The sequence below is a fragment of the Plasmodium vivax genome, chromosome 13 (assembly GCF_000002415.2).
Source record: "Plasmodium vivax chromosome 13, whole genome shotgun sequence".
NCBI classification, from domain to species: domain Eukaryota; phylum Apicomplexa; class Aconoidasida; order Haemosporida; family Plasmodiidae; genus Plasmodium; species Plasmodium vivax.
In genome coordinates this window covers 1,502,616-1,527,160 of record NC_009918.1, presented here as the reverse complement: position 1 = coordinate 1,527,160, position 24,545 = coordinate 1,502,616, and the positions used below count along the sequence as shown (strand labels likewise).

Genomic DNA, 24,545 nt, shown 5'->3' with positions numbered 1-24,545 from the left:
CAACATATTATGAACTACGCACTGGGGAGTCAGCTCTTCAGTCAAGTCAGTCTGAATCGTTAAGATGATTCAAAGTGTAAATGTAGACAGAAAGGGAGTCACCCCCACAAATACATACCCAAAATGGGGTAAACTTGCATATAATACGTGGTATAATTGGCCTATCGCTTGTACCCTATATTTCCCATCGAATGGAGTAAAAGCAAAACTTGGGTGTGCACAATTCGCCCCGATTTTCCTGCACCCCCTTTGCACGATAAACTCTCCAAGAAGACAAACCAACTGGGACGACACATCACACCGCAAGAGGGTACATCATTGGTGTAGACAGTCAGGCAATTTTTGGCCTTCCCATATTAACCCTCTTTCTCCCAAGCTCAGAATGCCGCATGGTTGGAAAAATCATTTTGATGCGAAAAAAAACACGAAATGCACTGCTAGTAGGTGAAAGGGCAATTTCATTTTGGACAGCTTCTATAATGAGGAGAACCTGGGTTGCAATTTAGGTCTCCAAGTTTAAAAGAAGGGACAGCATTTAAAGAAGACCATTGTAGATTCTCTTTTTTTTTTTTTTTTTTTTTTGCACTTTCTTGCCTGGGCATACCGCGCATATGATTAACTGGCAGCATATCCAATAAACTTCCCATTTGAGAAACTCACGCCTCTTTATTTGCCCCCCAACGTGCGTGGCAACGACAGAAGTAGTAGTAAAAAAAAAGCTTCAAGTTTGGTGCTCCGGTAGATTCTCCCTTTCTCACTGTTGCTTCCACACTTAAGGGGAGCTCCAAAGGGAGTTGCAGAACAGGTGCGGTAAAATCGCGTTGCGTGACGTGTTTCTAATCCATTTTGTGCTTCTTTTATTTTCTACTCCATTTTGTGATTCACTCATTTTCTACATCATTCTCCCCCCTCCGCTTGCAGTCGCATCTACGCGCTCGGCTGCCCCTTTCCTGTTTGCCCCAAAATGGACGCCTCAAAGAAGAAGAATAAAAACTCACTGGAGTAATGCCAAAAAGAGGTTTTCCCTCGAGTGTCTACTCAGCTTATATAGTTACTCTCTCATGTTCTGCTTTGTCTTTTTCATTTGGACGAATCCCCTGCCGATGTTGCCTCTGCTCACCGTTTCGACTTCTCAACCCGGCAGATCCTTGTCCAGGGAGGACGTAGAAACGCTCATCAGGAAATGCTACCGGGATAAGTTGGTATACGGTTATACAGAGAGCCAAACTAGGCGGAGGAACAAAACAAAGGCGCTGAGGGGGAAGCGGCCAATCAGGCAAACCCACGTTCGAGGCGTATTCGCACATGGGAGTGTGCCCCCCCCGATGGCACTCCAAAATTTGCACCAAATCTTACACTCCAAGTTTTTCGCACCAAATTTTGCCCCCCCAAAGGGTTCGTCAAATGGAAGGAGTTCGACAGGAAGGAATTTAAGCAGCGCCACTCTGTGAACACGTTTAAGAATATCTGGAGAATGATCAAAAGGAGGTAGGCGGAGGGGATCGCCAGTGGGGGTGGCATGGAACGAGCCGGGGAGGCGCCTCTTCTACGCAGCTTCACGCATCTTACCACTTCTTGGCCGCCTCTCCACCGAAGCTTCACGCGTCTTGCCACTTCTTGGCCGCCTCCCCCCCCAGGTTCGACGGCTACAAAAAGGAGTACCACGCGGTGATGCAGGAAGCCGCGAGAGAAGCGAAGGAAATCATTGCGGAGAACAAGGAGAGGAAGAAAAACGCGCACCTAAGTGTGTTATCGCCTCTAAGCTCCAAGGTGTCCCTCTCAAACATATCCCTGTTGAGGAACTTCACGCGCGTGAACAGCCTCATGTTCAAAGCCTGCAGCAACTATTACAGCCCGCTGAATAGCTCCAAGCAGGGCAGTCCCCAGAATTCCTTTTTTCCAAGTAAAAAAAGGATATCAAAGGATAAGGAAAGGGAACCTCCCAAAGGGGTCACAGACTACATAAAAAGAAACATTAAAGATATCCAAAGACGAAGTGAATTTTTGGACCTCTACTTCCTAGTCATCTCGCTAATCCACCAAGATAAAAAATATGCCTTGCTAAAAAAAATGGAAGAGTTGTATTATCAAAATAGGGTCATCAAATGCTGCAGCAATTTGAACCAAACGCATAATAATAAAATTTTAATTTTTGTAAAACGGATTCTAGAAATCAGTCTAGGACCCTGCAGCAGCTTAAAAAGCATGTGCACAAAAAGTCTGGAGAAAAAATTCGGCAGCAGCAAATACATTGACAGCAAAAACTGCATCACCGTCGAAATTGACGAAATGATTTACCCCTTCAGTAAAGATTTTATCAACTACAAAACTTTCTACAATTTGTGTAAAAGGAATTTGCACCTCAGCTGCAATAAAGTGATATGCTTTTTTATTCCCCTCCCCAAAAAACCAAACCACTTGGTATTTAAAAATGGACTCTTCCACTATTTTGACACCCCCATCTTAACCCACAACAAATTAGATGAAGATGTATACAACTACGTCTATGTTATGCAAAAATATTTTCTCTCCTTTAAGTTTTGGCAATTTTACCTATCCTATCAAGGCATAGACAAAATGAAAAAACTTTTCAATAGAGAAGTGGATGAATTAAATTCCTTCTTCGATTTGAATTATACAAAAAAGGATACATTAATTCGGGGAAAAAATCAATTTCCTAATTTTACAAAAAAGGTACACCTCTTTTTGCTCCTTTTCGATTACAACATTGAGCACTTAATTTCTTTATCTCTTTACGTCATCAAACTGTATTTGAAAATGCGAAAAAAAAGAGACCTCACTTACATTAGGATTGTCAAAATGTTGAATTTTTCGCTCCACCCGGTGGGGAAGAAGAAAATCAGGCGCTTTTATTTTTCTCACCTTCGATTTATTCACGGCGTTCTTCTCAAACTGGGCTCTCGCTTGCCGCGGCGCCTTCCTCGGTGATGTGCCATCCAGCGTGGAATTTTTTTTTTTTTTTTTTTCCCCCCAATGGGATATTCTGAACAGGTCAGATCATTTTTATTTACATCTGTATAAGCGCATTATGCGCAACTGTGAGGTTATGGGATCCCCTGGCTTCCTCCGAGGAGTGCCTGAAATGGCAACGATGCCTGGGGCGACTATGCCGAGTAGGAGCGTAGACCTATCGGGGAGGCGTCTTCCCCCCTCACTACAATTACCTACTCTTTTACTTTCAAGTGTTTTTTTTTTTTTTTTTTTTTTTTTTTTAATAAGTTTTAAATACGAGTGTGCATTGTTTTGGTCCCCATTCGACTTTAGTAGACGTTTTCTAAAACGTTCCTTTTAAATGGTGTGAACGTGGAGGCTGTTTGGGGGTATGCCTGAGCAGGGGTAGTGACGTGTGGACGTGTTGACACGGTTACGCACAGGCACACACGCACACACAGCTGCGCGCGAACTCGATGGACGCATTTCCATGAACACAGGTTGACGCGAATGTACATTTTTTTTTACCACGTGCTTGCCTTTTGAAAAACAATTTTTTTTATGCATTAAAAAAAAAAAAAAATATGTTAAGAAGTAAGTCTTGGGTGACTTTCGAAAAAAAAAAGGCGAATGGAGGGTCATCTTTGGGGGGTCTTTGTTTTAAAAGGAGCTACGCCGAGTCGGCGTCGACGCGATGGTCCACGCCTGCCTCTGCGTATGCATTTACACCTACTCACCATCTGTGTGGTTTTTCCGCTGTGTTAGCTTATCCGTTTGGGCAAGCTGCACAGCTGTGGGTCACTTGTTAGAGAGCTGCTCTGCGCGTCCACGAGGTAACAGCGCTTTGGTCATTTCTTTTCCCCTTTCCCTCCCTGCAAGGGTGTCAAAGTAGAGCTCAAGGGAGCCTGTTCGCCATTGGGGGTACTGCGCTACTTCTTCGTTTTCTGCGTTTTCAAAATGTTTTTCTTGACCTTTTTGTCGTCTTTCTTATCGTCTTTCTTGTCCTCCTTTTTGTCGTCTTTCTTGTCAGCCTTTTTTTCCGCCTTCTTGTCTGCCTTCTTTTCGTCCTTTTTGTCTGCCTTTTTTTCCACCTTCTTATCGTCTTTTTTTTCTGCTTTTTTTTCTGCCTTTTTGTCGTCCTTCTTGTCTTCCTTCTTGTCGTCCTTCTTGCCTTCCTTCTTGTCGTCCTTCTTGCCGGGCTTCTTGTCCACCTTGCTGTCCCCCTTCTTTTCTTCCTTCTTTTCGTCCTTCTTTTCCGCCTTCTTTTCTTCCTTCTTTTCCGCCTTCTTTTCGTCCTTCTTTTCGTCCTTCTTTTCTACCTTCTTTTCCGCCTTCTTTTCATCCTTCTTCTCCACCTTCTCCACCTTCTTGTCCTTTCCCTTGTTACCCTTGTCGATTTTCTTTATGACAGCCTTTTCACTCTTCGCCTTTTCCTTCTTATCCTCCGTCTTGGGCTTGTCCCCTTTTTGCGCCTTTCCGTCTGCCGCTTTGGCATCCTTTTTGACGCTCTTTTTGGCCTTTTCTTCTTTCTTTTCCTTTTCGCCTTTGCTGACCTTTCCGTTCTTCTTTGTCTTATCGTCCTTCTTCATTTTGTCGCTTTTGGTATCTTCCTTCGGTTTGGTTGTGTTGGGTGCCTTCTTCATGTTGATTACCTTTTTGGTTTTTTGTTTGGTTAATTGCGCATTTTTATTTTTCATTTCGGGTGCTTTCTTCTGCTTGTCAATGGTTTTGTTTATCGTTTTTTTCTTCAAAATGGAAGTGACAACTTTTTTATTTTTAAACGTATGCGTATTTAATTTCTTGTAATCTAAGCTCACTCCTTTAATCACTCGGTTCATCGAAATATTTGAGCGTTGTTTCGTGAATTGTACTTTGGCTGGTGTCAGCTTTTTTTTTTTTTTTATTTTCTGTGCAATGTTCAATTTTTTTTTTTTTTTCATTTCGTTCAGCTTTTCCACGTCTTTGGAGTAGTTCTCTATAAACTGGGGCAAGCTACGGGGGAAGGGCGCAAAAGAAAAAAAAAAAAGGAAAATGGGGAAATGGAACAATCGCGCAGCGAGTGGAAAGAGTGACAAAAGTTTGCAAAAATAAATGGCCAAAAAATTGCAAAACGTTGCAAAAAATGTAGAAAGTGCGGAAAATGTAGAAAGTGCAGAAAAATGCAAAAAAATTGCAAGAACTGCATAAAATTGCAAAAATTGCCAACGCAGGGGGGCCTATAAAACCCTGCCACCGCGAAAATTTCGCTACATATTGCCGTGTCTGCGAACAAGCCCATTTCTGTGCCTACATAGCTAGGGCTGCCACAGTGCTCAAATTGTTCTAAGTGAACATTTCGCAAAACGCGGCGGCACTCCTCATCGCACTACGCAGCACAGTTCCTTTCCCCTTGTCCACATATCTATTGCTGCTATTTGTGTTGTTCCCTCACTTGTACTTTTGCACTTATGCACTTATGCACTTTTGCACTTCTGCTGTTTTGCGTTTTTTTTTTTTTTTTTTATGTGCGCAAAAAAAATGGTACATAAAAATATGCACGCTCGCGCAAACGGCTTGGTATACGCAGGGGTATAAACGGCTATGCCTATCTATATGCTGCTTTTCGCTAGACTAATGCTCATTTAAGAATTAAAAAAGAAAAAAAAAAAAGAAAAAGAGAGAGACCAGTTAGCTATGCTGTGGTTCCACAAATTTTTCATAGTGTTTATGGGGTATTTAGTTATTTTCTTTTTTTCGGCCAGTTTCCAATTAATTCGTCCTGAGTTGGGGTTTTTTATTTGGGGGGGGAAGGAGAAGTTAACGTGTGTGTTTTTGCGCGCGTCGCTACGTATGCGTGCGCGGGGAGTACACACATGTGAGGGCGTGCCTATGTAGCGGCATGCACATGTGGCTGAATGTAGAAAGAAGAAACATTTTTGCATTTGTCAAAATTGACGCTTTTTTTTTTTTTTTTTTGATCTTTCCATTTGTAAAACTATTTATTTTTTTTTTCTTTTTTGCCATCGTCGTGTGTACCATAAAGCAGCTGCTGTTCGTAACCATACAAGAACAATTTTTTTTTATCCTTTTCATCGAAGTTTGTTCTAAGGGGAAGGAAAAGGTAGAACTGCTTTTGCGAAGAGAACGAGGAATTTTCTTTCCTTTCTTATGTTCACATTAACTGGGCGCTTTTATGAATTGTTGCAGAGCGCTCTTCCGTCGTGTATTTTCAGCGGTTGGGGGGGAGGTAGCCGGGGAAGGCGTTCCCGTAATCCTGCCGTGGTAGCTGTGCCACTGTGTAGTGCCGCATTCCCCAAGTACGCTTCTCTCATTCGTTTGGTAACCTTTGATCCTCCAAATTTTTATTATTATCAGACGCCTTGCTCATTTTGTGGAAGGCAATTTCGGATGTGCGGTTTTGCTTAACAGTGGGTTCTTGAGGCGCGGAAAAAGGGGCTCACACACATATGCATGTGGGGCAGCGGCTCGTGTGGGTACGTCCGTGTGGATATATACACGTAGGTAAGCACGTATCTATATGCGCTTATCGAAGGCAGGATTCACAAAACAAATAGGAGGAGGGAGATTCCCCTTGTTATTCTGCTTTGAACTCTGGAAGGGCTGCAGCGGCGTAGCGGGTGTGTTTTACTTATTCTATTTACTGTTACTGTTACTTTTTTTTTTTACCTTTCGAATGTGTGTTATTTTTTGAAAGTTTTTAATTTTCCTTATTTTACTTTTTTTCCGCTTTTTTTTTTTTTTTTTGTTTCTTCTCCCCCATGTGTGCCTCTCTACATTTATGTGACTTTTCTCGGCGATATATTAGGCATTAAAAATTTTCGTAACAATTTACTGCGTACATATATTTTTATTTTACAAAATAAATGCTTTCACATTTAAGGGGAGGGAAAAAAAAAAAAAGAAATATAACTACTGCGGAAAAAGTACGCAATGCAGTACAGCGAAAGACAATTGTCTTCTATGTGTGCCTTTAGCCAGCGTTTAAAAAAAAAAAAAAAATGAAAAAATAGGGGAAAAAAAACGAAAAAAGAAAAAACACCTGATGAGGTGAAACTGCATGGACACACGATCGGACTAAATTTTTTGACTTAAGAAACATCACGATAAAGGTGATAAATGGGGAGATGCCAAGAATTCTCGGCTGTATTCGAAATGTGTGGCAGCGCGCTCGACTGTACTTGCCATGTGGTGGAGATATCTCTCATCGCGAGCTGCGCCACACATGTTATTTTTTCGCATGGACGCATTTTAATTGCGCGAAGCTTGCACTGCGATTCGCAGGTGGGAGAAGTGCGACGTCGCGCTTACGCAAATTGAAGTTCCCTTTGGGTTTTTCTGTGCGCCCATTTTGCGTACCTTTATGTTTTCTCTCAAACGCTTTAACTTCCCCATTCGATTTATCCCCTTTTGCGTGTCTTCCCGAGGGAAATATCCCCCGGAGTCGCCTCTTTTTTTGGCCCAGATATATGTCACGACGAACGCTGTTCAAGTTTATTTTTTAAAAAAATAATTAGGGAGTTATTTCAAACTGTTATGTGTGATGAATCACGCGGGGGAGAAAAACCACGTGGGAGAGAAAAACCATGTGGGGAATGACATATCAAACGAAGGCGCAGTAAATACGCAAATGAGGGAACAAATGAATAGACATACAAATGGGCATACGTGAAGGCATACATGTGGGCCTGCAGGGGGGCACCCAAATGAACGCACATATACGTACAAACAAATTTGCCGCCTTCCATTCCATCGTTATGTACATCCCCCCAATGTGTTGGGGTCATTTTATTTTTTTCACGTGGGCAGCAAAAGGGGAATTTCACTCTATGTGTTACCAAAAAAAAAAAAAAAAAAAAAAAATAGCTTTTTCTCCCCCCCACGTTATGTAATGGCTACAACATGTGTATACGCGCGAACGTCGCATTTGACGGATGTGTCACCCACGTGTGTGGACATACGGCTGCGATATTTCGTTAACACAACGGCTTTGCTCCAGCTCTCCATTTCCTTTTTAAGTGTACCTCTTAAATGTGCTGTGTTGTAGATATATTTTCTCCTCCTTGTAGGGGGCATGCTTAGCTTTCCCCGTGTGTGCACATCCCGTTCAACCTTCCATTCTGTCAAATTTTTTTCTCCTAATCTGGGCGTGTATGTACATGCATATGCACTCCGTCTGTCACACCTCGCTCTGCGCTTTTTCACACTTCTGTACAACATAACATTATTTTGGTAACGCAAGGTGGAATTTACCTGACCTTTTTGGACATTTTGTGTATCCTGGGGCTCTGCGTAAAAAAAAAAAAAAAAAAAAAAAAAAAGTCAATTAAAGTAAAGTAATATATTGCTCTTTTATTCGCACTAGTTGGGACTCCCCTTGGGGGTAATGCCGATTGGCGCTTTTCTACTTCACTGGTTGCTCTCGTGTGCGCGCTTTATGTGCATAGCTACACTTACCCTTCTCGTTTCATAGCCCTTGCAAAAGCAGTACAGGTATGTCATTATGCTCGTGAGGACGAACAGAAATATGCACCTGCGGAAGGGGAAGGGGATAGGTAGACGGTTAAAGAGGCAATTAACTGAGGAAAAGCACATTCCTCTCGCTTTTACGTGGGCGCATTACACACACGATACGGTGTTATTTGCAAGCGCGAAGAATCGACGTTACAAACGCATGCACACGCTCACGTGGAGCCCAAGCGTGCACTCCACATTTTCCATCATTCATATACGGCCATGCACATAATCAGGGCATCCTTTTTATTAACATACATAAAAAAGAAGGTGAAGGGGTCGCTTAACAATACGGATAACTTTGAACATTGCAACAGTTGGTCCTTCTTCTTCAGCAGTTCTTGAAACATATTTTTTAGGAACTCCATTTTGTTCTTTTTTCTCGATGAATGGGTTTATAAAACGTTTTTTTTTTTGCTTCTTATTTTTTTTTTTTTGGGAATTGCTGTTTTGCTTAAATATGGCGGTAAATGCTCACTTCAGTCGATCTCGTTGAAACAACTATGGGGATTCGCTCAACCTTTCACTGCAATTAATTCTGCGTTGCGTTAAATAATTTTCCTTAATTTTTCGTTTCGACGTGTGAAGGTAGAAATGTATGTACATGTACGTGTAAGCATAAAATGTAAAATTTTTTTGAATTTTTTTTTTTTTTTCGCAAAAATGTGGTAATAAAGTAAAATAAAAAATTCTTAACGCTCTTGTGACACACTTGTGTAGCACGATTGTAGCGCACCTGCAACACATTTCCAACCCTTTTTTTTGCGAAGGTGGGTGGGAAACTAAAGAGGGTATGCAGACCTACTTGCAGCACTTGTTTCATTGCAAGCGTGGAGGTCTTCTGCACGGAGGCACTTAACAAACCGCGCATGCGCATGCAAGTGGCACGAATTATGGTACCACCGCTAATAAGAATAAGCATGGGGGCTCCATCCAAATGGGCATATTTTCCCATAACTTTAGTGCAAACGGATTTGTGGCCTTTTTCTGCATAGACAGTTTTCGGCTTTTTTTTTTTTTTTCCTCCTTCCAGTGTGCCTCCTAAAACGGTTGCACCACTGTGCGTTTACGAAATTGTTTTTTTTGGGAAGGCTCCCGAACAAAAGGAGCTCCTCATTATATGCACATAAAAAAAAAAAAAATTCACACGTACAAATGAGGTACAGGCGTCACAATGTAGAGGCCGAACAGGGAAAAAAAAAAGAATGTATACACATGCGCCCGCTTGATGGATTACCTTTGTATGCACGCGCTGGGTAGACCATGCTCTGGAAGGGGAGAGCCAACCCCCCTCAAGCGACATCTATTTGCGGGCTGCTCAGCTGGAGTGGGCCCTCCATCACGTTTGCTCACAAGGGGTTGACGCAGGTAGGTCGCATACCAGTCCCCTGGAGAAGTATACATGTACATATGTACATATGCACTTCTTCACCCCTTTGTGAGTGCACCAAACTGAGGACAAGAAGGGTTGCCCCAAATAGGGAGGAGACCTCCTTTTGCCTCCTCAACATACTTCTAACGCCCTCTTAACACACTTCTATCCCCCTCTTAACACACCTCTATCTTCCCCGCAACACACTTCTAACCCCCCTTAACGCTTACTGTACTGCTTCCTCTTCCTGGCCTTCTTCAGCCCGTACTTCTTCCTCTCCACCTTTCTACTATCCACAGTCATAAACTTGAAGGAGCGGAAATAGGGCTTTATTTTCAGCGACAAGTTGTACACGATGTACTTGACGAGGGCGTGGAATATGGCCACACTCTGCCCCGACAACCCCCCTCCAACGACCCTGGCCACGACATTGAAATGTCTGTGCATGCACAGATGGAGTAGAGGGCTGAATATTTTATTTATGTTAAAAATTTGGTACTGCAGGTATTGATATCCATCCCTGTTGTTTATTATCAAATTGTTGTTCCCCCTTTGGAGGAAAACCATAGCTACGGCTCTTTTTTTTTTCCCTGAAAATATTAGCTTCTCCTTATGTGTTTTTCTGTTTTGATCAAAGGAGAATTTCTCCAGCCCTCCATTTTCAAACATGTAATCATATTCATCCTTAATATCGCATAGCAGATTATACAAATCGTGGGTCATATATTTGTTCATAATATCTTCATGAGTTGGCTGGATTACGCTGGCCATGTTTTCTATCCTCTCCATGGTTGTCGTTTTGCTTGCTTCCTTTTTGTTTTCCTTCAAGAAATTGTTCAAAATTTGGCTGTCCTCTCCCCCTCCTGTGTCAGCATCGTGCTGGTTTAGTTTGCCCTTCTGCAGGGATAAGCGGGAGCTGGGCGTTTCCTGTGCGTTCGGTAGGTCACCCCCCGATTGGTCTTCCACCAGATGGTCGCCCCCCGACTGCTCCTCCCCCCCCGCGTACGGCTCATTCTCAAACTTGTCCCGGTACTTCCCCACCAAGTCGCACACAACCTGGTAGAAATATTTCTTCAGCCCAATGTTGTAGCTACGCTCCGTGGGCATCTCCACGGGCACCTCCTCTATATACTGATAGTTCAAATATTTAGTAATTCTATCAAATTCGTTCTTGTTATGCAGATTGTAAATGTCAAAGCGAAACTTGCTAATGTTGTTGACGTAATTGTGCATGTAGTTCCCCTCGTCGAAGAGGGTGTCTTCAAAATTCAGCTGAATATTTTTTTCTCTCTTATCATATGCTAACAACTCCTCATCACAGTCGCTTATTTTGTGTATATATTCTACCTCTTTTTCGTTTATCAAATCTTTGGTTAGGTCTACTATTTTGTCAAAATCTTCTTTGCTTTTTATGTAATCGGTTAGGTCTTCCTCTTCCTGATCTGCACCTTTTGTATCATCCAACTGTTGTACTTCTTCTTCGCTGCTTTTTTTATCACCCTTAACTTGTTCTGTGCTTTTTTTCCTTTTTGCCCCCTTTTTTGTCCTAGCACCAGGGGTCCCATCAGCGTCGCCTTTCTTTTTGGGTTGTAGTTTTTCCTTGGCTCTTCGACGGAGTTCTTCTATTTCTTCTTCTGTGAATACCTTCTTTTCTTTCTTCTTAACATTTGTTGCTCCACCTTTATCTTTTTTCTTTTTAAAAAGGGAAAAGTTTTTCCTCCTTCGGTAATGGGGATTACACCCAATGGGTTTGTGGCAACTACGTAAGAAGAGGATGTTTACCAATTGTGGTGGATTTCCCATGGGGATGTCCAGTAGTCCACATGTTCTATCTTCTCCCCCCATCTTCAAATTACCCTTCCAGTGCCCCCCGTCCAACCGTCTCGTTCTTCTCGCATACCCATAATTAAATCGTCCCACACTGCTTATTCCTGGCCAGTTTGCATTCTTCACATTTTCAGCCTTCACGTGGCACAGGAATGTGCATAACAGAATTAGTATAATTGTGTTGTTATTCACATGATATAAAAACATATTTTTATTTTTTCGAGCTTCGTTTCTCACTTCCGCATCGGCCTTCTCCACAGTACATTTTTCCTTTCCCCCCAGAGGTTAAGAGCCGCCGTGACTGTGCTGCGCTTATGCTTATCTACTGCCATGCGTGGGTATAGGCATGTACGCGTATATGCGTATGCCTCTGCGCGAGCCGCTTAATATGCCTCGTATTCCCATCCCTTGGAATCCATAGTGTAATTTATTTATTTTTTTTTTTTTGCATCCCCTTTTCTACATATAGCGCACAGATAAGCAAACTGATCAGCTAAATGGGGGAAAAAAAGAGGGAACACAAAACGGTAACGGACGCATTCCACCAATTAGCCAACTTTGTGCCAAGGGTGAAACCACTTTTGCCTCAACGCATGATGTAAGCATGTGGCAGTGTATAGCAACCATCACTGTGTAGTCACAATTTAGGCTAATGTACCCGCTAGCTTCTTTCCAAAGTGAAGGAGGCACTCCCTTCTTTTTTCTTGAACGGGGGAAGTGGCAACGCACTATTCATCGCTTTCGTGCATGTGTGCAAAGTGGACTAGCTTTTTTTTTTTTTTTTAATTTTTTTTTTTTTTTACCAAATTGGCATTTTACGTATGACCCGTTCAGGCGATTTTTCAAACCATTCATCCATTTGATGAACAGCTCGCACTTTTAGGAGCGCTCTTGGTGGCGAATTCAAAAGGGGCGGACAAATAAACGAGTAGGAAGGGCACATGCCAACCATTTGAGAAGCCTGAAACGATGCGTTTCCACAAACTGGTGAAGAATTCTTTGCAAAACACAAAAAATGGTCTATTATGTAAAGACACAAATGAGTTGCAAAGCGTCGGTGAACATCGCCAACACCGCCAAGCGCGCGTTTAAATGGGAACAAAAAGGGGAACCCTCACCGGTTAGATGAACTCAGGTTTAGTCGAATCCATGTATCGCACAGGCAGCTATCTCCACTGCAATACTTATGCGCATATCTCAAATGAGTCAAAAAAAATTTCCACAGCGTTGTGGAGTTCGCCTAATTGTGGAATACACACATGACGGGAACACACATAGCGTTGCATTTAAAAGAGGCCCTACTGAATCTTTTTAAAAAAAAAAAAAATATATTTAATGAGCAAGCGCGCTTCGCGGCCCCCCTATTTCCCATTAAGTCACATTTCTCACGAATCCTTGACAAACTGTGCATATCCTTTAGCTTCTATTTTATCCACGAGAGAGTAGTCCCCACTTTCTATAATCTTCCCCTGATGCATGATATGGATAAAATTTGGCCTGAGCAATTCCAGGAGCTTCTTATAATGAGTAACAATTAAAAAGGAATTCTTCTCATTGGAAAAATTCGTAATCACATTGGATGTTAATTTGAAAGAGTCCACGTCTAAACCGGAGTCCGTTTCATCTAGGATACAAAAGGAAGGCTTCAGAATTAGCATTTGTAAAATTTCATTTCTTTTTTTTTCCCCCCCACTGAAACCGTAATTAACAGGTCTATCTAAAAATTCCGAACTGAGTCCCACTTTTTTTATTTCTTCAATCATTAAGAGGTCAAATTCGGTGGCACTGATCTCGGGTTCGTTTCTTTGTCTCCGATGGCTATTCAACGCGGCTCGTAAAAATTCATTATTTTTCACCATTGGTAATTCCACAGGGTACTGGAAGGCTAAAAATATGCCGCACAGTGACCTCACATTAACAGGTAATTCACTTAAATTGAGTCCCTTAAATTTTATAGTACCGCTTGTAACTTTGTAATAGGGATGGCCAGCTATTACCTTAGCTAGCGTCGATTTTCCAGAGCCATTTCTCCCCATAATGGTATGTTTTTCGCCTAAAAAAATGGTAAGGTTTATTCCCTTTAGTATTTCTTTCCCCCCTTCTACTTCCATTGCGTGCAAATTGGTTATTTCGAGTAAGGGCATTTTTTCATTCCATTCTGGAGACTGCGTAATAACTTTTGATTCGTCATCTAAGTTTTTTAGCAAAGACAACCTACTGGTGTCCTCGTTGGAGTTGTCCATATGTAGGGTCACATTATTTCTTTTTTGCAACTTCCTATTTTTTATTTTATTCAACAGAAAAAGGGGTTTCACAGTATCTGCTTCTCCACCCTTTAGCAAAACAGCGTTTCTTACTTTGTGCCTAACCCGCATGCACTTCGTCAGGCCGAGGAATGCAACCAGTGCACAAGCAATTGCTTCCCACTTCGCTGTTCGCATTTTAGAAGCTCCCCATACATGTGATTTCACATGGGTACGTGCGTGCTTATATTTCTAGCTGTTTTTTTTTCCCTTTTTTCCTGCCTGTGCTTCTTAAAGAGAGATGTCGTAAGAAGTGCATAGTTATGTAAACTTCTTCTGGTCCATCCTTAGAAGGTATCTCATCACAGCGTGGCGTTGTTTGCGAAGGACACGCTTCCAAAGCGGGTGTGCGTGATGTGGTAGCTCTACACTTTTGACCTTATGTGCACCTGTGGTAGTGTGCTCAGCTGTGGCAGAATGTATAAACGAGGACTTGCGCTAATTCTACCTCCGTGGGGAAAAACACTCCTGATTTTTTTTTCTTTTCCACAATTTGAAAAAAAAAAAAAAGAAAAAAAAGTGAGGATTTTGCAGAAGCGCAAACGCTATATGCATGTTCTCATGACAAAGGGGCGGGGAATGACTTCCACTTTTCGTGGGTAACTAAAAGTGGGGCCTCAACATCGTCATTATGAAGTTGGCCGTTTTGAGATCACCGCGGGGAATTAAGCGAAAGGGATCGGCAAAGCAGCTTCTAAATTGTCACAAATACAGAAATGCCCACCAGGGGAATTCAATCCCATCTGCTTTTCCACACGCAGAAATATGCAACGTGTTAGAATTTTTAAAAGGCGTTAAATGGAAAAGGAAAAGTGGGATTGACTCATCATGAAGTGTTTTTTTTTTTTTTTTTTTTAAATCGGTTTACGCTTTGTTCTACTTTGGAAAATGCAAAATGTGAAAAAAATGGCCACTGTCATTTTGTCCGTTTTGCCTCATTTTTTTTGCACCACCTTATGTCGCTCCTTTTTTTTCCTTCGCACGGTTGTGTTGTTCTTTTGGCAGTCCTTAATTGTGGGTTCACCTTATTTTATCAATTAAATGTGCAGATATATATGTGCTTATACCCTTTTTGGCTCATCCCATCTGCAGTTTGCTTTGTTCCAATCGTACGTTCCTTTTGTGTATTCTCTGGAAGGGAAGAACGTCCAACTGAGGGGGCACGCAATGAGTGAACTACACTGGGGTGAAGTTCCCGTAGCAGCATTATTCTTCCCATGTAGGAGAAGCGAACGGCTTGGTTCGATAAGCGGTACACTCCCTTTGCTTGATGCCAAAAAAAGGAAAAACATATAATCGAGTGGCCACGTTTTCCATGCCAAACTGCAAAAGAGGAACAATTAAGCTGTCTGCGCAAAGGCGACAAAAAGGATCACCGCAAGATGAATTCCAAACCGTTTAATAACGCACCAAAAGTGACAAGGGAAGATCTAGAAAGAGAATTTGACAAAACCGAGTGTAATCTAAAAAGTAGCTCTGACGAACTCACAGATGGGGCAGAATATACAGAGGAAGAGCTGCCACACAGGCGAACAAATCAGGAGATGTGCAGATGGAGCGTCTTCACCGAATGCAGTAAAAAGAAGCATCAGACGGGCATATTTTTTATGGGCACTTCCAAAAAGGTGAATGCATATATCCGCGGTCCAGTGGGTGAGTCCATATGCTGGGAAAAGGGGTCCATCCCAATTTATGGAAAATTAAAAACTTTTAAAAGGAGAAAAACAAATCCACGTGAAGATTTCCTTTTCAGTGTGGGTACATCACATAAGGATAATCCACCTCATACATGCGATGGTAGCAGCGATGGTAGCAGCGATGGTAGCAGCGATGGTAGCAGTGATGGTGGCAGTGATGGTATTGGAAGGGAGACCCCCTTTGCGCATCACAACAAGGGGAACCACAACGCCAGGGGGAATAAGCCAAACACTGCAACGTTAGGAAGAACGAGGGGGAGAAACCTAAATGAGGAGGCAACCCCATCGTGCAGGATCGATGGGAAGAGTAAGAACAATGATCGGCATAATGTTGAACACACTAATTTTGTAAAAGCTGCAGGAGAGGAGACACCCAATGGGAGTAATGGGAAACCATTTCGGATTAACAAAAACCAGATGAACATTCCCCGAAAATGCATAGACCAAGGGATGCCACCCTACAGTTCCAGTAAAGCGAACGAACAGGGATATGTCCTCCTAACGACCCAAATGAGCAAATGTGCCAGAGGAAAGTTACGCTTAAGGATAAGTGGGAAGAACCAATTAGACAAAATGTCGCAAGTACCACTGGAGGGAAAACCAAATGAGGGTTCCACTCACCGTTTTGGCGATTTACTCAAAGGAATACTTCCCAAAGGAGGGAGGAAAAAAAAAGTTTACTACAGAGGGTACATAATGAAGAAGAGCTACAAAAATAGGGTCAATCAGGAGCGACATGCTGTTCAACATAATGAGAAACAAAGAGAATCAAAACGGGTAGCGGCAGGTTACGATGTAGCGTCGAAGCAAAAGAGACAAAAGGGAAGCCCTCACGTGCGAATATGGGCCGATAAAGAGAGCGCACGGAATATTCACCCCAAATGTACCATCGATTTTGTTAGAAAGTTCGCATCTGTTGACAAAAGAATGAAAAATTACCTAAATGAGCAGCTTAAATATTATGGATCAAATGTGAGGAGGGAAAACCTCGAACAAGTTTGTCTCTTCCTCAGGAGAAGGCCTCCACGGAGAGTTCCCCATGGGTTGGTCATCAGGTATACTGCACTGTGGAGTTGAAGTGCCTTCTTAAGAGGCACATCCTCACGCTGTTCTTTTAACCGCGCATCGGTGTGGTCTCCCTAAGCAATGCTACGCATCATTGCCGCTGCTCATCATTACCGCCGCTCATCATCATTTCCTCCCCCCCAGCCGAAGCCACAGCATTGATGAAGAGGGGCGCCCAAGCGTGCCAGCCCGTCCGTGTCAAAATTGCAAACAGGCGATAAACCTCAAGCGCTACATAATGGAAGGAGTTGACAAAAAAAACACCGCAACGAGGATGACCGCGACGGATGTACCCCTTGCAGCATCGGACTTAATAATAAAACAAAGGAGCGGTCGGGAAAAAGAAAAAAAAGGACAAACGACGAATTTATCACAAAAAAATAAACTGACAGACGAGTTAAAAAATTTAAAAAAATTGCAAAAAGAGGAAATCAACTTCTCCACCATTTACACACATTTGACGAATGAAAAAAAGATTTTAAAAAAAATACTAAACCAACAAATAAGGAACAATAAAAAAGATTATTTAAAAAAATTAATTCAAGTGAAAAAATGTATTACCAATTTTGTTACCCATTTTGAGCAAATTCTTGCAAAAATACAGGCAGAAAAAAATGGGCCATATGGCCAAACACACGATGAAGACAGGTACTATCATATTAGTTCCCTCCTAAAATTGGTGAAGGACGTTATAGGCATTTTGGCCGATCATTTCTATCACAAGGAATAAATTAGGGGCAGAAAAAATGTTACGCTCAAGTGGAGGGGTGTAAAAATTCCCTCTGGTGCCCTCTCAACTGGGTGGGAAGTACCATTTGGTGATCAACATTGAGGGGTGTGGCCTCTCTCATTTTTGCTTAACAGTAGAGGATCAGACAAATCAATCATCCGCGTGTTGAACATTTGCTTGGCCATTTTTTCATCCCCCTCATGAGGTGGGAAGAGGGATACAGTGTGCCCCAATTTGCGCGTCACTTTTTCTTGCCCAAAAAACTTTTCAACTTTATTTTGTCGAAGAAACTTATCTTTCCTTTTGAGACTGACAAGGGGAAGAAAAAAAAAAAAAAAAAAAAAGTGAGTGGGGATAAAATAATCGCCGTGATGTGAACCAACTGGTGCACCATAATATGAGGCCTTTTTTTTTTTTTCTTTTTGGAAGCCCCTAAAAGTTCGCCTCGTCAGCTGAGGCCGCCCCTTAGGGCTTTCCTTACTATGGTTATTCAGCTTGTACGTTAGGTCCTTTTTCCCTCCCTCCATATTCTGCGGCGCGGTCTGCAAAGGGGGAAAGCGGCTCAAGCGCTATAGCGAAGCGGTGCGGCGAAAGGGAGCAGCCAAACGGAGCAGCAAACGGAGCAGCAAAACGGAGAAACAAAACGGGACCGTTTCACATCGAAGAGCTATCAAAGCAACGTGCCGCGGCGCACTCCCTCACGACGTGGTTCTCCATTCTTACCCTTCGCGTGTCCAACGAGGTGCCCCCCCGGTGCAAACCTAAACGAGCTTTCGCAAAATTGTAAAAGGGAAAAAATGTGAGTAAAGGGATTACCCCCGATTTGAAAAAAAAGAAAAATATGTCTGCCTTCGCACTGAGAGGAGGAGGCTAAACGAACGACTCGATTAAGCTCCACATCGTGAGAAAATGTCCTTTTAGGACTCTCCCCGATGTACTAAAGACGCCTTTTTATTGCCTCTCCCCCGCAGTGTATTCAGCGTTAGGTGTGGACTATCCCATGGGCATTAGGTTCACAGCTCACCGGGAGCACCGCTCAACCGGATCACCGCTCACCGCTTTGCCTTACCATTCGGGGTGCTGATCCAGCCAATTTCATCCCCCAAGTTCTGCAACCCCACAAGGTCGCGAGACTCCAGTAGCAGCACTCTGGATCTCCGTTCCGAAATTACCAATTCTATTACGCCTAGGTCATCTTCATAGGTGGGCATTTCCTGCACATACAATTTATCCACATCGATGTTAAACACTTTTCTGTTTCTTACTATGCTGAGTTTTTTAGACGCATAATCAAAGGATACTATACACTTTCTCGTGACGACGTTCGATTCGGCTGAAAGGGGGAAATGGGGAGAAGGGCGTGGGGGTGAAGCGGTGCTGGCATGTTCAGGGGTGCGCGTACACCCTCATTGGGTCTACTTCTCGCTTCGCGCGTCTACTTTCCGTGCCCCTTACATAGCACTATGTGGGCGTAGGCCCGGAATCCCCTGCTGAGATACTGTTGCCGTTTCTTCTTTTCTTCCTCCAGGGGTCCATTCACCTGTTGCAAAACCCCTTTGGGGAAGTCACCCTGCGTCCTTACTGCAACCGCCGCTTCGTTAGCGACGTTTCGTTCCTCCTTAGGTGCCTCAGGGTCTGATTTTAAACCGCTGCTCACTTCGGATGGTATATTTTTTAAAGGCTGCTCTGCTTCGGTTCCTAGCTGGTCGCTCATTTGGCTGCTCATCTGGTGGCTCGCTTGGCTGCTCATCTGGTGGCTCGCTTGGCTGCTCATCTGGCGATTCAGCTGATGGCTCATCACATCGCTCTGCGAATCGCTCAGTTGACGCCCTACATGGTCGCGCAGATACCCCAAAGCATTTTTTGGCATGTCCCCCGAGGGACTCTTAGACAGTTCACCCAACGAAATGGAACTCTTCTTGAAAATATTTTTATCTGTTGTACCATCAGGATTGTTATGTAATCTGTATGTTGGCAATTTTGTGGGTCCTGTTTCCCCACCTAGATTTGCATCTTCCTTACTAAACATTTTTGAGATTGCCCTGATGACATCCCCTCCCTTGCTGGTTGGATAACCATTTGGTTGGCCATCCTCCACCCCGTGTGGTCCCCCTCCAGAGGCTTCTCTTTCTTCATGTAGCTTTTTCAAAATGTGGCCGCTTTCCTCCTGGGGAATCTCCCCCTGGGGTTGATGATACTTAACGCAATTTTTTGAACTCTTTCGACTGACATTATGAGACGTAATGCTGATATCTTTTAAATTTTCATTAAAGACAAATTCTTCAATTTTTTTATTCGTTTTTTGGTTACCATCTGTCTCTGGGTTATCTCCCTCCTCGTGACTCTTCTCTATAACGGATGCTAACTTGGCCAGTGAAAACGTACCGACCGCTACAGCTCCGTTGCTTTCTTTTACGTCTGTGTAAATGTTCATATACCCATTTTCGCGTTTGCTATAGGTCATGGCGTTGCCCCCTAACTTTATTTTTTTTTCGCCTAGCTTGATGTGGTTGCCTTCCTTGGGTGAGTCATCCTGTGGGGGGTTCTTCTCGGTGAAGCGGTCGCGTAGGTGGTGTTTATCCGTATGGGATTTTTCACCCCGTTTGGTATTCTCAGCCATCTTCGATTTTTCGCTTTCTTTCCCTTTTTCTTTTTCTTTCCCTTTTTCCCTTTCTTTCCCTTTTTCTTTTCTGTCCATTTCCCCCTTCTTCTCAGCTGAGCCAGGACTCTTTCGAAGCGGCGCATCTGCCCCCCCTCTGCGCGGCCTTTTGGGCTTCTTTACCTTCCCGATTTGGGTTTCCCATCGGGGGGAATCCATCTGCGGGGGGGTCGGCTGGACTGCTTTGTCCCCTTCGGCGGGGGGTACCTTCCCCGTGAGCCTCTTCCCCACTGGGTGCTTCCTCCTCTCCCACCCGTTAAGGTTCATTTTGATGCGTCTCAAATTTTGTGATTTCCTAATCGGACCGGTCTCCTTATCACTGCACAGGTAGATAGCCTTGAGGTATCTTTCCTTTCTCCTTTTCAGCTTGGAAAAAATGCTCTCCAGGGAAGTTTCTTTGCTACTCCCGGGGCTGCCTGTTCCCTTTTCCAGCGACCATTCATTGGTGTGGGCGAGGGTGCGTTTGCTTGGGTAAGTCTTGGCTCCCTCTGCGCCTTTGAATTTTTTTTTTTCTTTCCCAAGATTTGCTCTTTCGCGGTTGTTCCGGTCCTTTGCTCTTTCGCGGTTGTTTTGGTCCTTTGCTTCTCTTCTCCTGAGAAGGCGAAACGCCATGGCCTCCGCGTCGTCGTAGAGATGGACTTCCCTAACGCTGAAGACGCCTCTTCTGTAAAGGTCGAAACTTTCCTGTTTGCCATTCAGCTCGTGGTCCAGAAATAAACGTTTGCACATCCCGTCCCTCCCCTTCGTGATGACAATTTTTTCTTTTTTTTTCTGTTCATTTAGGTAGCAAAAATCGACATGCTCATCTGACCACTCATTTTCGTTAAACGATTTTATTAAAACGTTTTCATTTTGTTTTCCTTTTTTGAAGATCTCCTTTGTTAACATACCATTGGCATTCATCTGGAAAATTATTTTTTCTTTTTTTTTCCTATTCAGTAGGACTTTTTTATTTCCTACGTAGAAGATGTTATTTCTATTGAATAGGGAGTTCCCCTTTGGGGTTCTTCCATTTTGTGGCTGTCCATCTGTGTTGCTCTGCACCTCTGACTCATCACCGCTGCTGCAAAAGAAATAATCATATTCATTCAAGTTGATGACATTTTTTTCCTTCCCTCCGTAGGGTGTAAAGAACTCGATGGTGGCATTTATATTGCCACTCTTATCTGTGCCAAAGGTGGTGATCGTTTTATTTGTCCCTAAAAGGATACGTCTCAAATCCCTTGGAAGGTTCATTCCTCCCTTCGAGAGAGATCCATCTAGAGAGGAGGCACTGCTTCTCCTTTGCTTTAATAAGTAGGATTTACTCCGACAAATGCGGTTAAATCTTTTCCTCAATTTTTTTCTATCCTGCAATGTCAAATTGGGGTCTCCTGATTGGAAATATCTGAACGGCTTGGTCTTCCTATGAGGGTCGTAGTATTCTGTCTCGCTTAATTCTTTAGCCGCGTAGAGACATCTGATGCAGTTTCGCGTTGAAAAATCGTTTTCTAAGTAGGTCTCTCCATGGGGGAGTTCTCCCAAATGTGGACATTCTTCTTTCTCTCCTTTCACGTTTTTTTCACCTCCCGTATGTTGTGTGCTATCTTGTGGCCCACTCGTTTCTTCACCTTGAGGTTCCTTTTCTGCAGCGGAAAGGCGTGTGTATTGGGGGGGAGATAAATATTCAGTCAAACAGTGGGACCATATCGATTGTAAAAACGCTCAAGTGAAGACCACTCATCCCGTTTTGTCTCCTTCTAACGAGAGAACTTATAAAAAGGATGTTTTGGCAACCCCTTTCTAGTCATCCCCTTAGCATAAACACGCTTAGCCCTTTTCAAATTCGCACCTGTCAGTGGCGCTTTCTCTTCATGGGGTTCTTCATCTTCGGCCTATCCGCAAGGAAAAAAAAAAAAAAATAATAAAAATAAAATAAGCGAATTTGGAGTCACATCTTTGCCCCCCGTTCGCACAACTTATCGCAACTGTCATTGTGCAAGCATTTTGTATAGTGGCGCATCAATCAAATTGTCCATTTTGCTTCTCTCCTTTTTGCCTCTCCATTTTTGCTGTCCTTTTTTCCGCCTCTTCCAACGTACCAGCGTGTCCTCGCCAGAAGCCCCGCCAAGGTCACCACCCCTCGGCGTGGGCAGCTCCTCCCCCCACCGCTCAGCCACGACGTCCTCATTGTATCTCATTAACAAATGAGATAGAGTGTCACAAATGGAGCATATTTCCTTCAGGTACTTTTTGTTCTTATTTTCGCTTTGCTTCTCCTGGAGGGGTGGGAAGTAAAAGGGAGACGCAATCAACCGATGCACCAAAGAGGGGCACCAACCCTCCTCACGCATGTGGGCACACACCCATACGCAACGTTGCACATGAATGTGTTGCCCCGTTCACTTTTCCTTTTTTTTTGAGGAGATTACTATCAAGGAGTACAATTCGATCGCCGCGGAAATGGCCTTTTCGACCTTCTCATCGATGCCTAAAATGGGAAAAAAAAAAAAAAAAGGAAGAAGCATATTCACAGGGTATGGTTCCCACATTGTTAAACACACACAGGGACCGTTTGAGTAGGGGGGCCCACCCAAACGCGATTTTGTTTCCTTTCCGTTTAACCTCGGTTAAGTTTGTTTTGCGTCTTCTTTGCCTTCAGTATTTGCATGTACAGGACCAGAACCAAGTGGAACTCTGCCCAGGGGGGGGGAAGTGTTGAGGAAGAGGGGGTGAATTTACCCATCGGCTGGTTGGCACGTTGGCTGCCACGTTGGTTACCACGTTGCACACCGCATGGTGTCAAGCGGACCCATGACATGCATGCAGCGTGCGTCCCTTCTTCAAATAAATGCCATTTGCTGTTTTTCCTTACGCTCGTTGATTATTTTCCCTTTGACTCTTTCTGCTATGTGTAGAGTGTCCATGCAAGCGTGGTCGATCGTGTCTTCGAGGGGCTCTTCAGGGGGTGCACATGGAAGGGGGGAAAAAGCATAAAAAAGGGGGAAATCGTAAAATTATGGAACAAAAGGAGAGCAGCTCCTCCGCCACAGATGGGGAAAACGCCGCTTTCTCCCCACTTGGACATATTCCTACGCAACCGCAGATGCACTAACCTCTGGCCAAGAGAAAAAGCTTCCCCTTCTTTTTGGCGAAGCATGATGGGGCACCACCTAACTGATGTCGATCGTACGCGCGGGAGCCGCTTGAAAAAAAAGGGGGGAAAATAGCAAAATGGAGAAGTGGTGAAGTAGCGAAGTGGCAGAGTAACGACGTGGCGACGTTGTGACGTGGCGAAGTGTCTCCCCTGTGAAGTTCCTAAATTTCGAAAGAACAGAGGAACTTTAGAAAATATTTTCAGTTACGCGTTCAGGCTGGGCTCTCCGAAGAAATCTGCCAGTTTGTTGCTACCCATTGGGAATTAGGCTTAGGGGAGGGGCTCGGTTGCCTTTTGATGTCTCTGCGCCAGCGGTTGTTGTTAACGGGCGTGGAGTGACGAGTCAATCGCCGCCTTTTTTTTTGTTTCGTTGCTTTTTGCTTCACGTCACTTCGGTTTTCTTCGTTCTTCGTTCTGCGTTGTTCTATTTCGTTCTATTTCGTTCTATTTCGTTCTATTTCAAGCAAATTTTTTTTCACACATGGCGCAAATTTAGAAAGTTAGCCTTTTTCTGGCGTACACAACTGGGAAGGGTGCCCAAGGTTGCCGCCATACATTGCACGGGTGATTTTTTTTTTTTTTTTTTTTTGCGCCCACTAGGGCTAAGCGGTGTTAAAAGGTGCTTTGCGTAAGTGCCCTGGGAAGTTACTTTCGCGCCGGGAGAATAACCATTTGAGGGTTTTTCCCCTTACGTACTTCATTTCGGATTTTTTAATTTTTTTTCGCGCCGTTCGAGATATATCTTAAAACATTGAGCATGCGCGATGCGCGGTTTCGCCGTAACGAGTGTTTTTTTACACATAAGGAGCGGTGGAAACGTGGAGGGGCGGAGTTTCGCACACCGGAATGGAAACGCTTGGGGGGAGCTAACCAAGAACTATCACAGAATTGACCACAGAACTGACCTCAAAACTGACGCATGGGCGGACACCACCCTGCCGCCGTGAACCCTACCCAAACGCGTTGCGCCCAGGCACACCGCAACCATTTCGATGTGGTAAGAATAATTCCAATTTGGAGCAGCCGCCACAAAAATGTGATTATGTAAAAAAAAAAAAAAAAAAAAAAAAATTCCCCTTGAGCAGCAAAACGTGGAGATTTTACGAACAAGTAAGGAACACAACTGACGCGAAGAACAACCGTTCGGGGAGGGGGATCAAAAAGGGAATGGCTAAATGGAGGAAAAAAAGAAAAAAACTACCACGTTACCACGTAACGATGTTATTATGTTGAGGCGAGAGGAGCGAACCCTCTCTCGATGTGCTCTCTTTGGGGAGAAATAACTTCACTATA

At 43.6% G+C, this 24,545-nt stretch overlaps 7 protein-coding genes across 7 annotated transcripts; 2 read left to right on the top strand and 5 right to left on the bottom strand.

The window, feature by feature from the left end:
• Nucleotides 1–1,103: 1,103 nt before the first annotated feature.
• On the top strand, nt 1,104–2,949 carry PVX_085795 (hypothetical protein, conserved; the record flags this gene model as incomplete). Its single annotated transcript, XM_001616772.1, has 3 exons — nt 1,104–1,209; nt 1,395–1,488; nt 1,638–2,949. The coding sequence occupies 3 exons, from the start codon at nt 1,104–1,106 to the stop codon at nt 2,947–2,949; spliced, it is 1,512 nt and encodes a 503-aa protein (XP_001616822.1).
• Nucleotides 2,950–3,266: 317 nt separating this feature from the next.
• On the bottom strand, nt 3,267–6,823 carry PVX_085790 (Sperm-specific protein Don juan, putative). The gene is made up of 4 exons (XM_001616771.1): nt 6,276–6,823; nt 5,968–6,035; nt 5,617–5,710; nt 3,267–4,944 (listed from the first exon to the last, which is right to left on the bottom strand). The coding sequence occupies exons 1-4, from the start codon at nt 6,317–6,319 to the stop codon at nt 3,882–3,884; spliced, it is 1,269 nt and encodes a 422-aa protein (XP_001616821.1). The 5' UTR covers nt 6,320–6,823; the 3' UTR covers nt 3,267–3,881.
• A 101-nt stretch (nt 6,824–6,924) lies between these two features.
• PVX_085785 (hypothetical protein) lies at nt 6,925–8,976 on the bottom strand. Its single transcript, XM_001616770.1, has 3 exons — nt 8,722–8,976; nt 8,407–8,482; nt 6,925–8,237 (listed from the first exon to the last, which is right to left on the bottom strand). Exons 1-3 carry the CDS (start codon nt 8,829–8,831, stop codon nt 8,199–8,201), a joined length of 225 nt encoding a protein of 74 aa, XP_001616820.1. The 5' UTR covers nt 8,832–8,976; the 3' UTR covers nt 6,925–8,198.
• A 509-nt stretch (nt 8,977–9,485) lies between these two features.
• Nucleotides 9,486–12,250, bottom strand: PVX_085780 (30S ribosomal protein S9, putative). Its single transcript, XM_001616769.1, has one exon. It carries the CDS (start codon nt 11,867–11,869, stop codon nt 10,055–10,057), a length of 1,815 nt encoding a protein of 604 aa, XP_001616819.1. The 5' UTR covers nt 11,870–12,250; the 3' UTR covers nt 9,486–10,054.
• Nucleotides 12,251–13,047: 797 nt separating this feature from the next.
• Nucleotides 13,048–14,103, bottom strand: PVX_085775 (ATP-dependent transporter, putative; the record flags this gene model as incomplete). Its single annotated transcript, XM_001616768.1, has 1 exon — nt 13,048–14,103. The coding sequence occupies one exon, from the start codon at nt 14,101–14,103 to the stop codon at nt 13,048–13,050; it is 1,056 nt and encodes a 351-aa protein (XP_001616818.1).
• A 1,244-nt stretch (nt 14,104–15,347) lies between these two features.
• PVX_085770 (hypothetical protein) lies at nt 15,348–17,457 on the top strand (the record flags this gene model as incomplete). Its single annotated transcript, XM_001616767.1, has 2 exons — nt 15,348–16,717; nt 16,872–17,457. The coding sequence occupies 2 exons, from the start codon at nt 15,348–15,350 to the stop codon at nt 17,455–17,457; spliced, it is 1,956 nt and encodes a 651-aa protein (XP_001616817.1).
• A 241-nt stretch (nt 17,458–17,698) lies between these two features.
• On the bottom strand, nt 17,699–23,510 carry PVX_085765 (hypothetical protein, conserved; the record flags this gene model as incomplete). Its single annotated transcript, XM_001616766.1, has 12 exons — nt 17,699–17,766; nt 17,939–17,999; nt 18,181–18,227; nt 18,527–18,790; nt 18,913–21,741; nt 21,948–21,990; nt 22,198–22,374; nt 22,528–22,586; nt 22,721–22,792; nt 22,971–23,054; nt 23,212–23,300; nt 23,461–23,510. The coding sequence occupies 12 exons, from the start codon at nt 23,508–23,510 to the stop codon at nt 17,699–17,701; spliced, it is 3,843 nt and encodes a 1,280-aa protein (XP_001616816.1).
• Nucleotides 23,511–24,545: the final 1,035 nt, after the last annotated feature.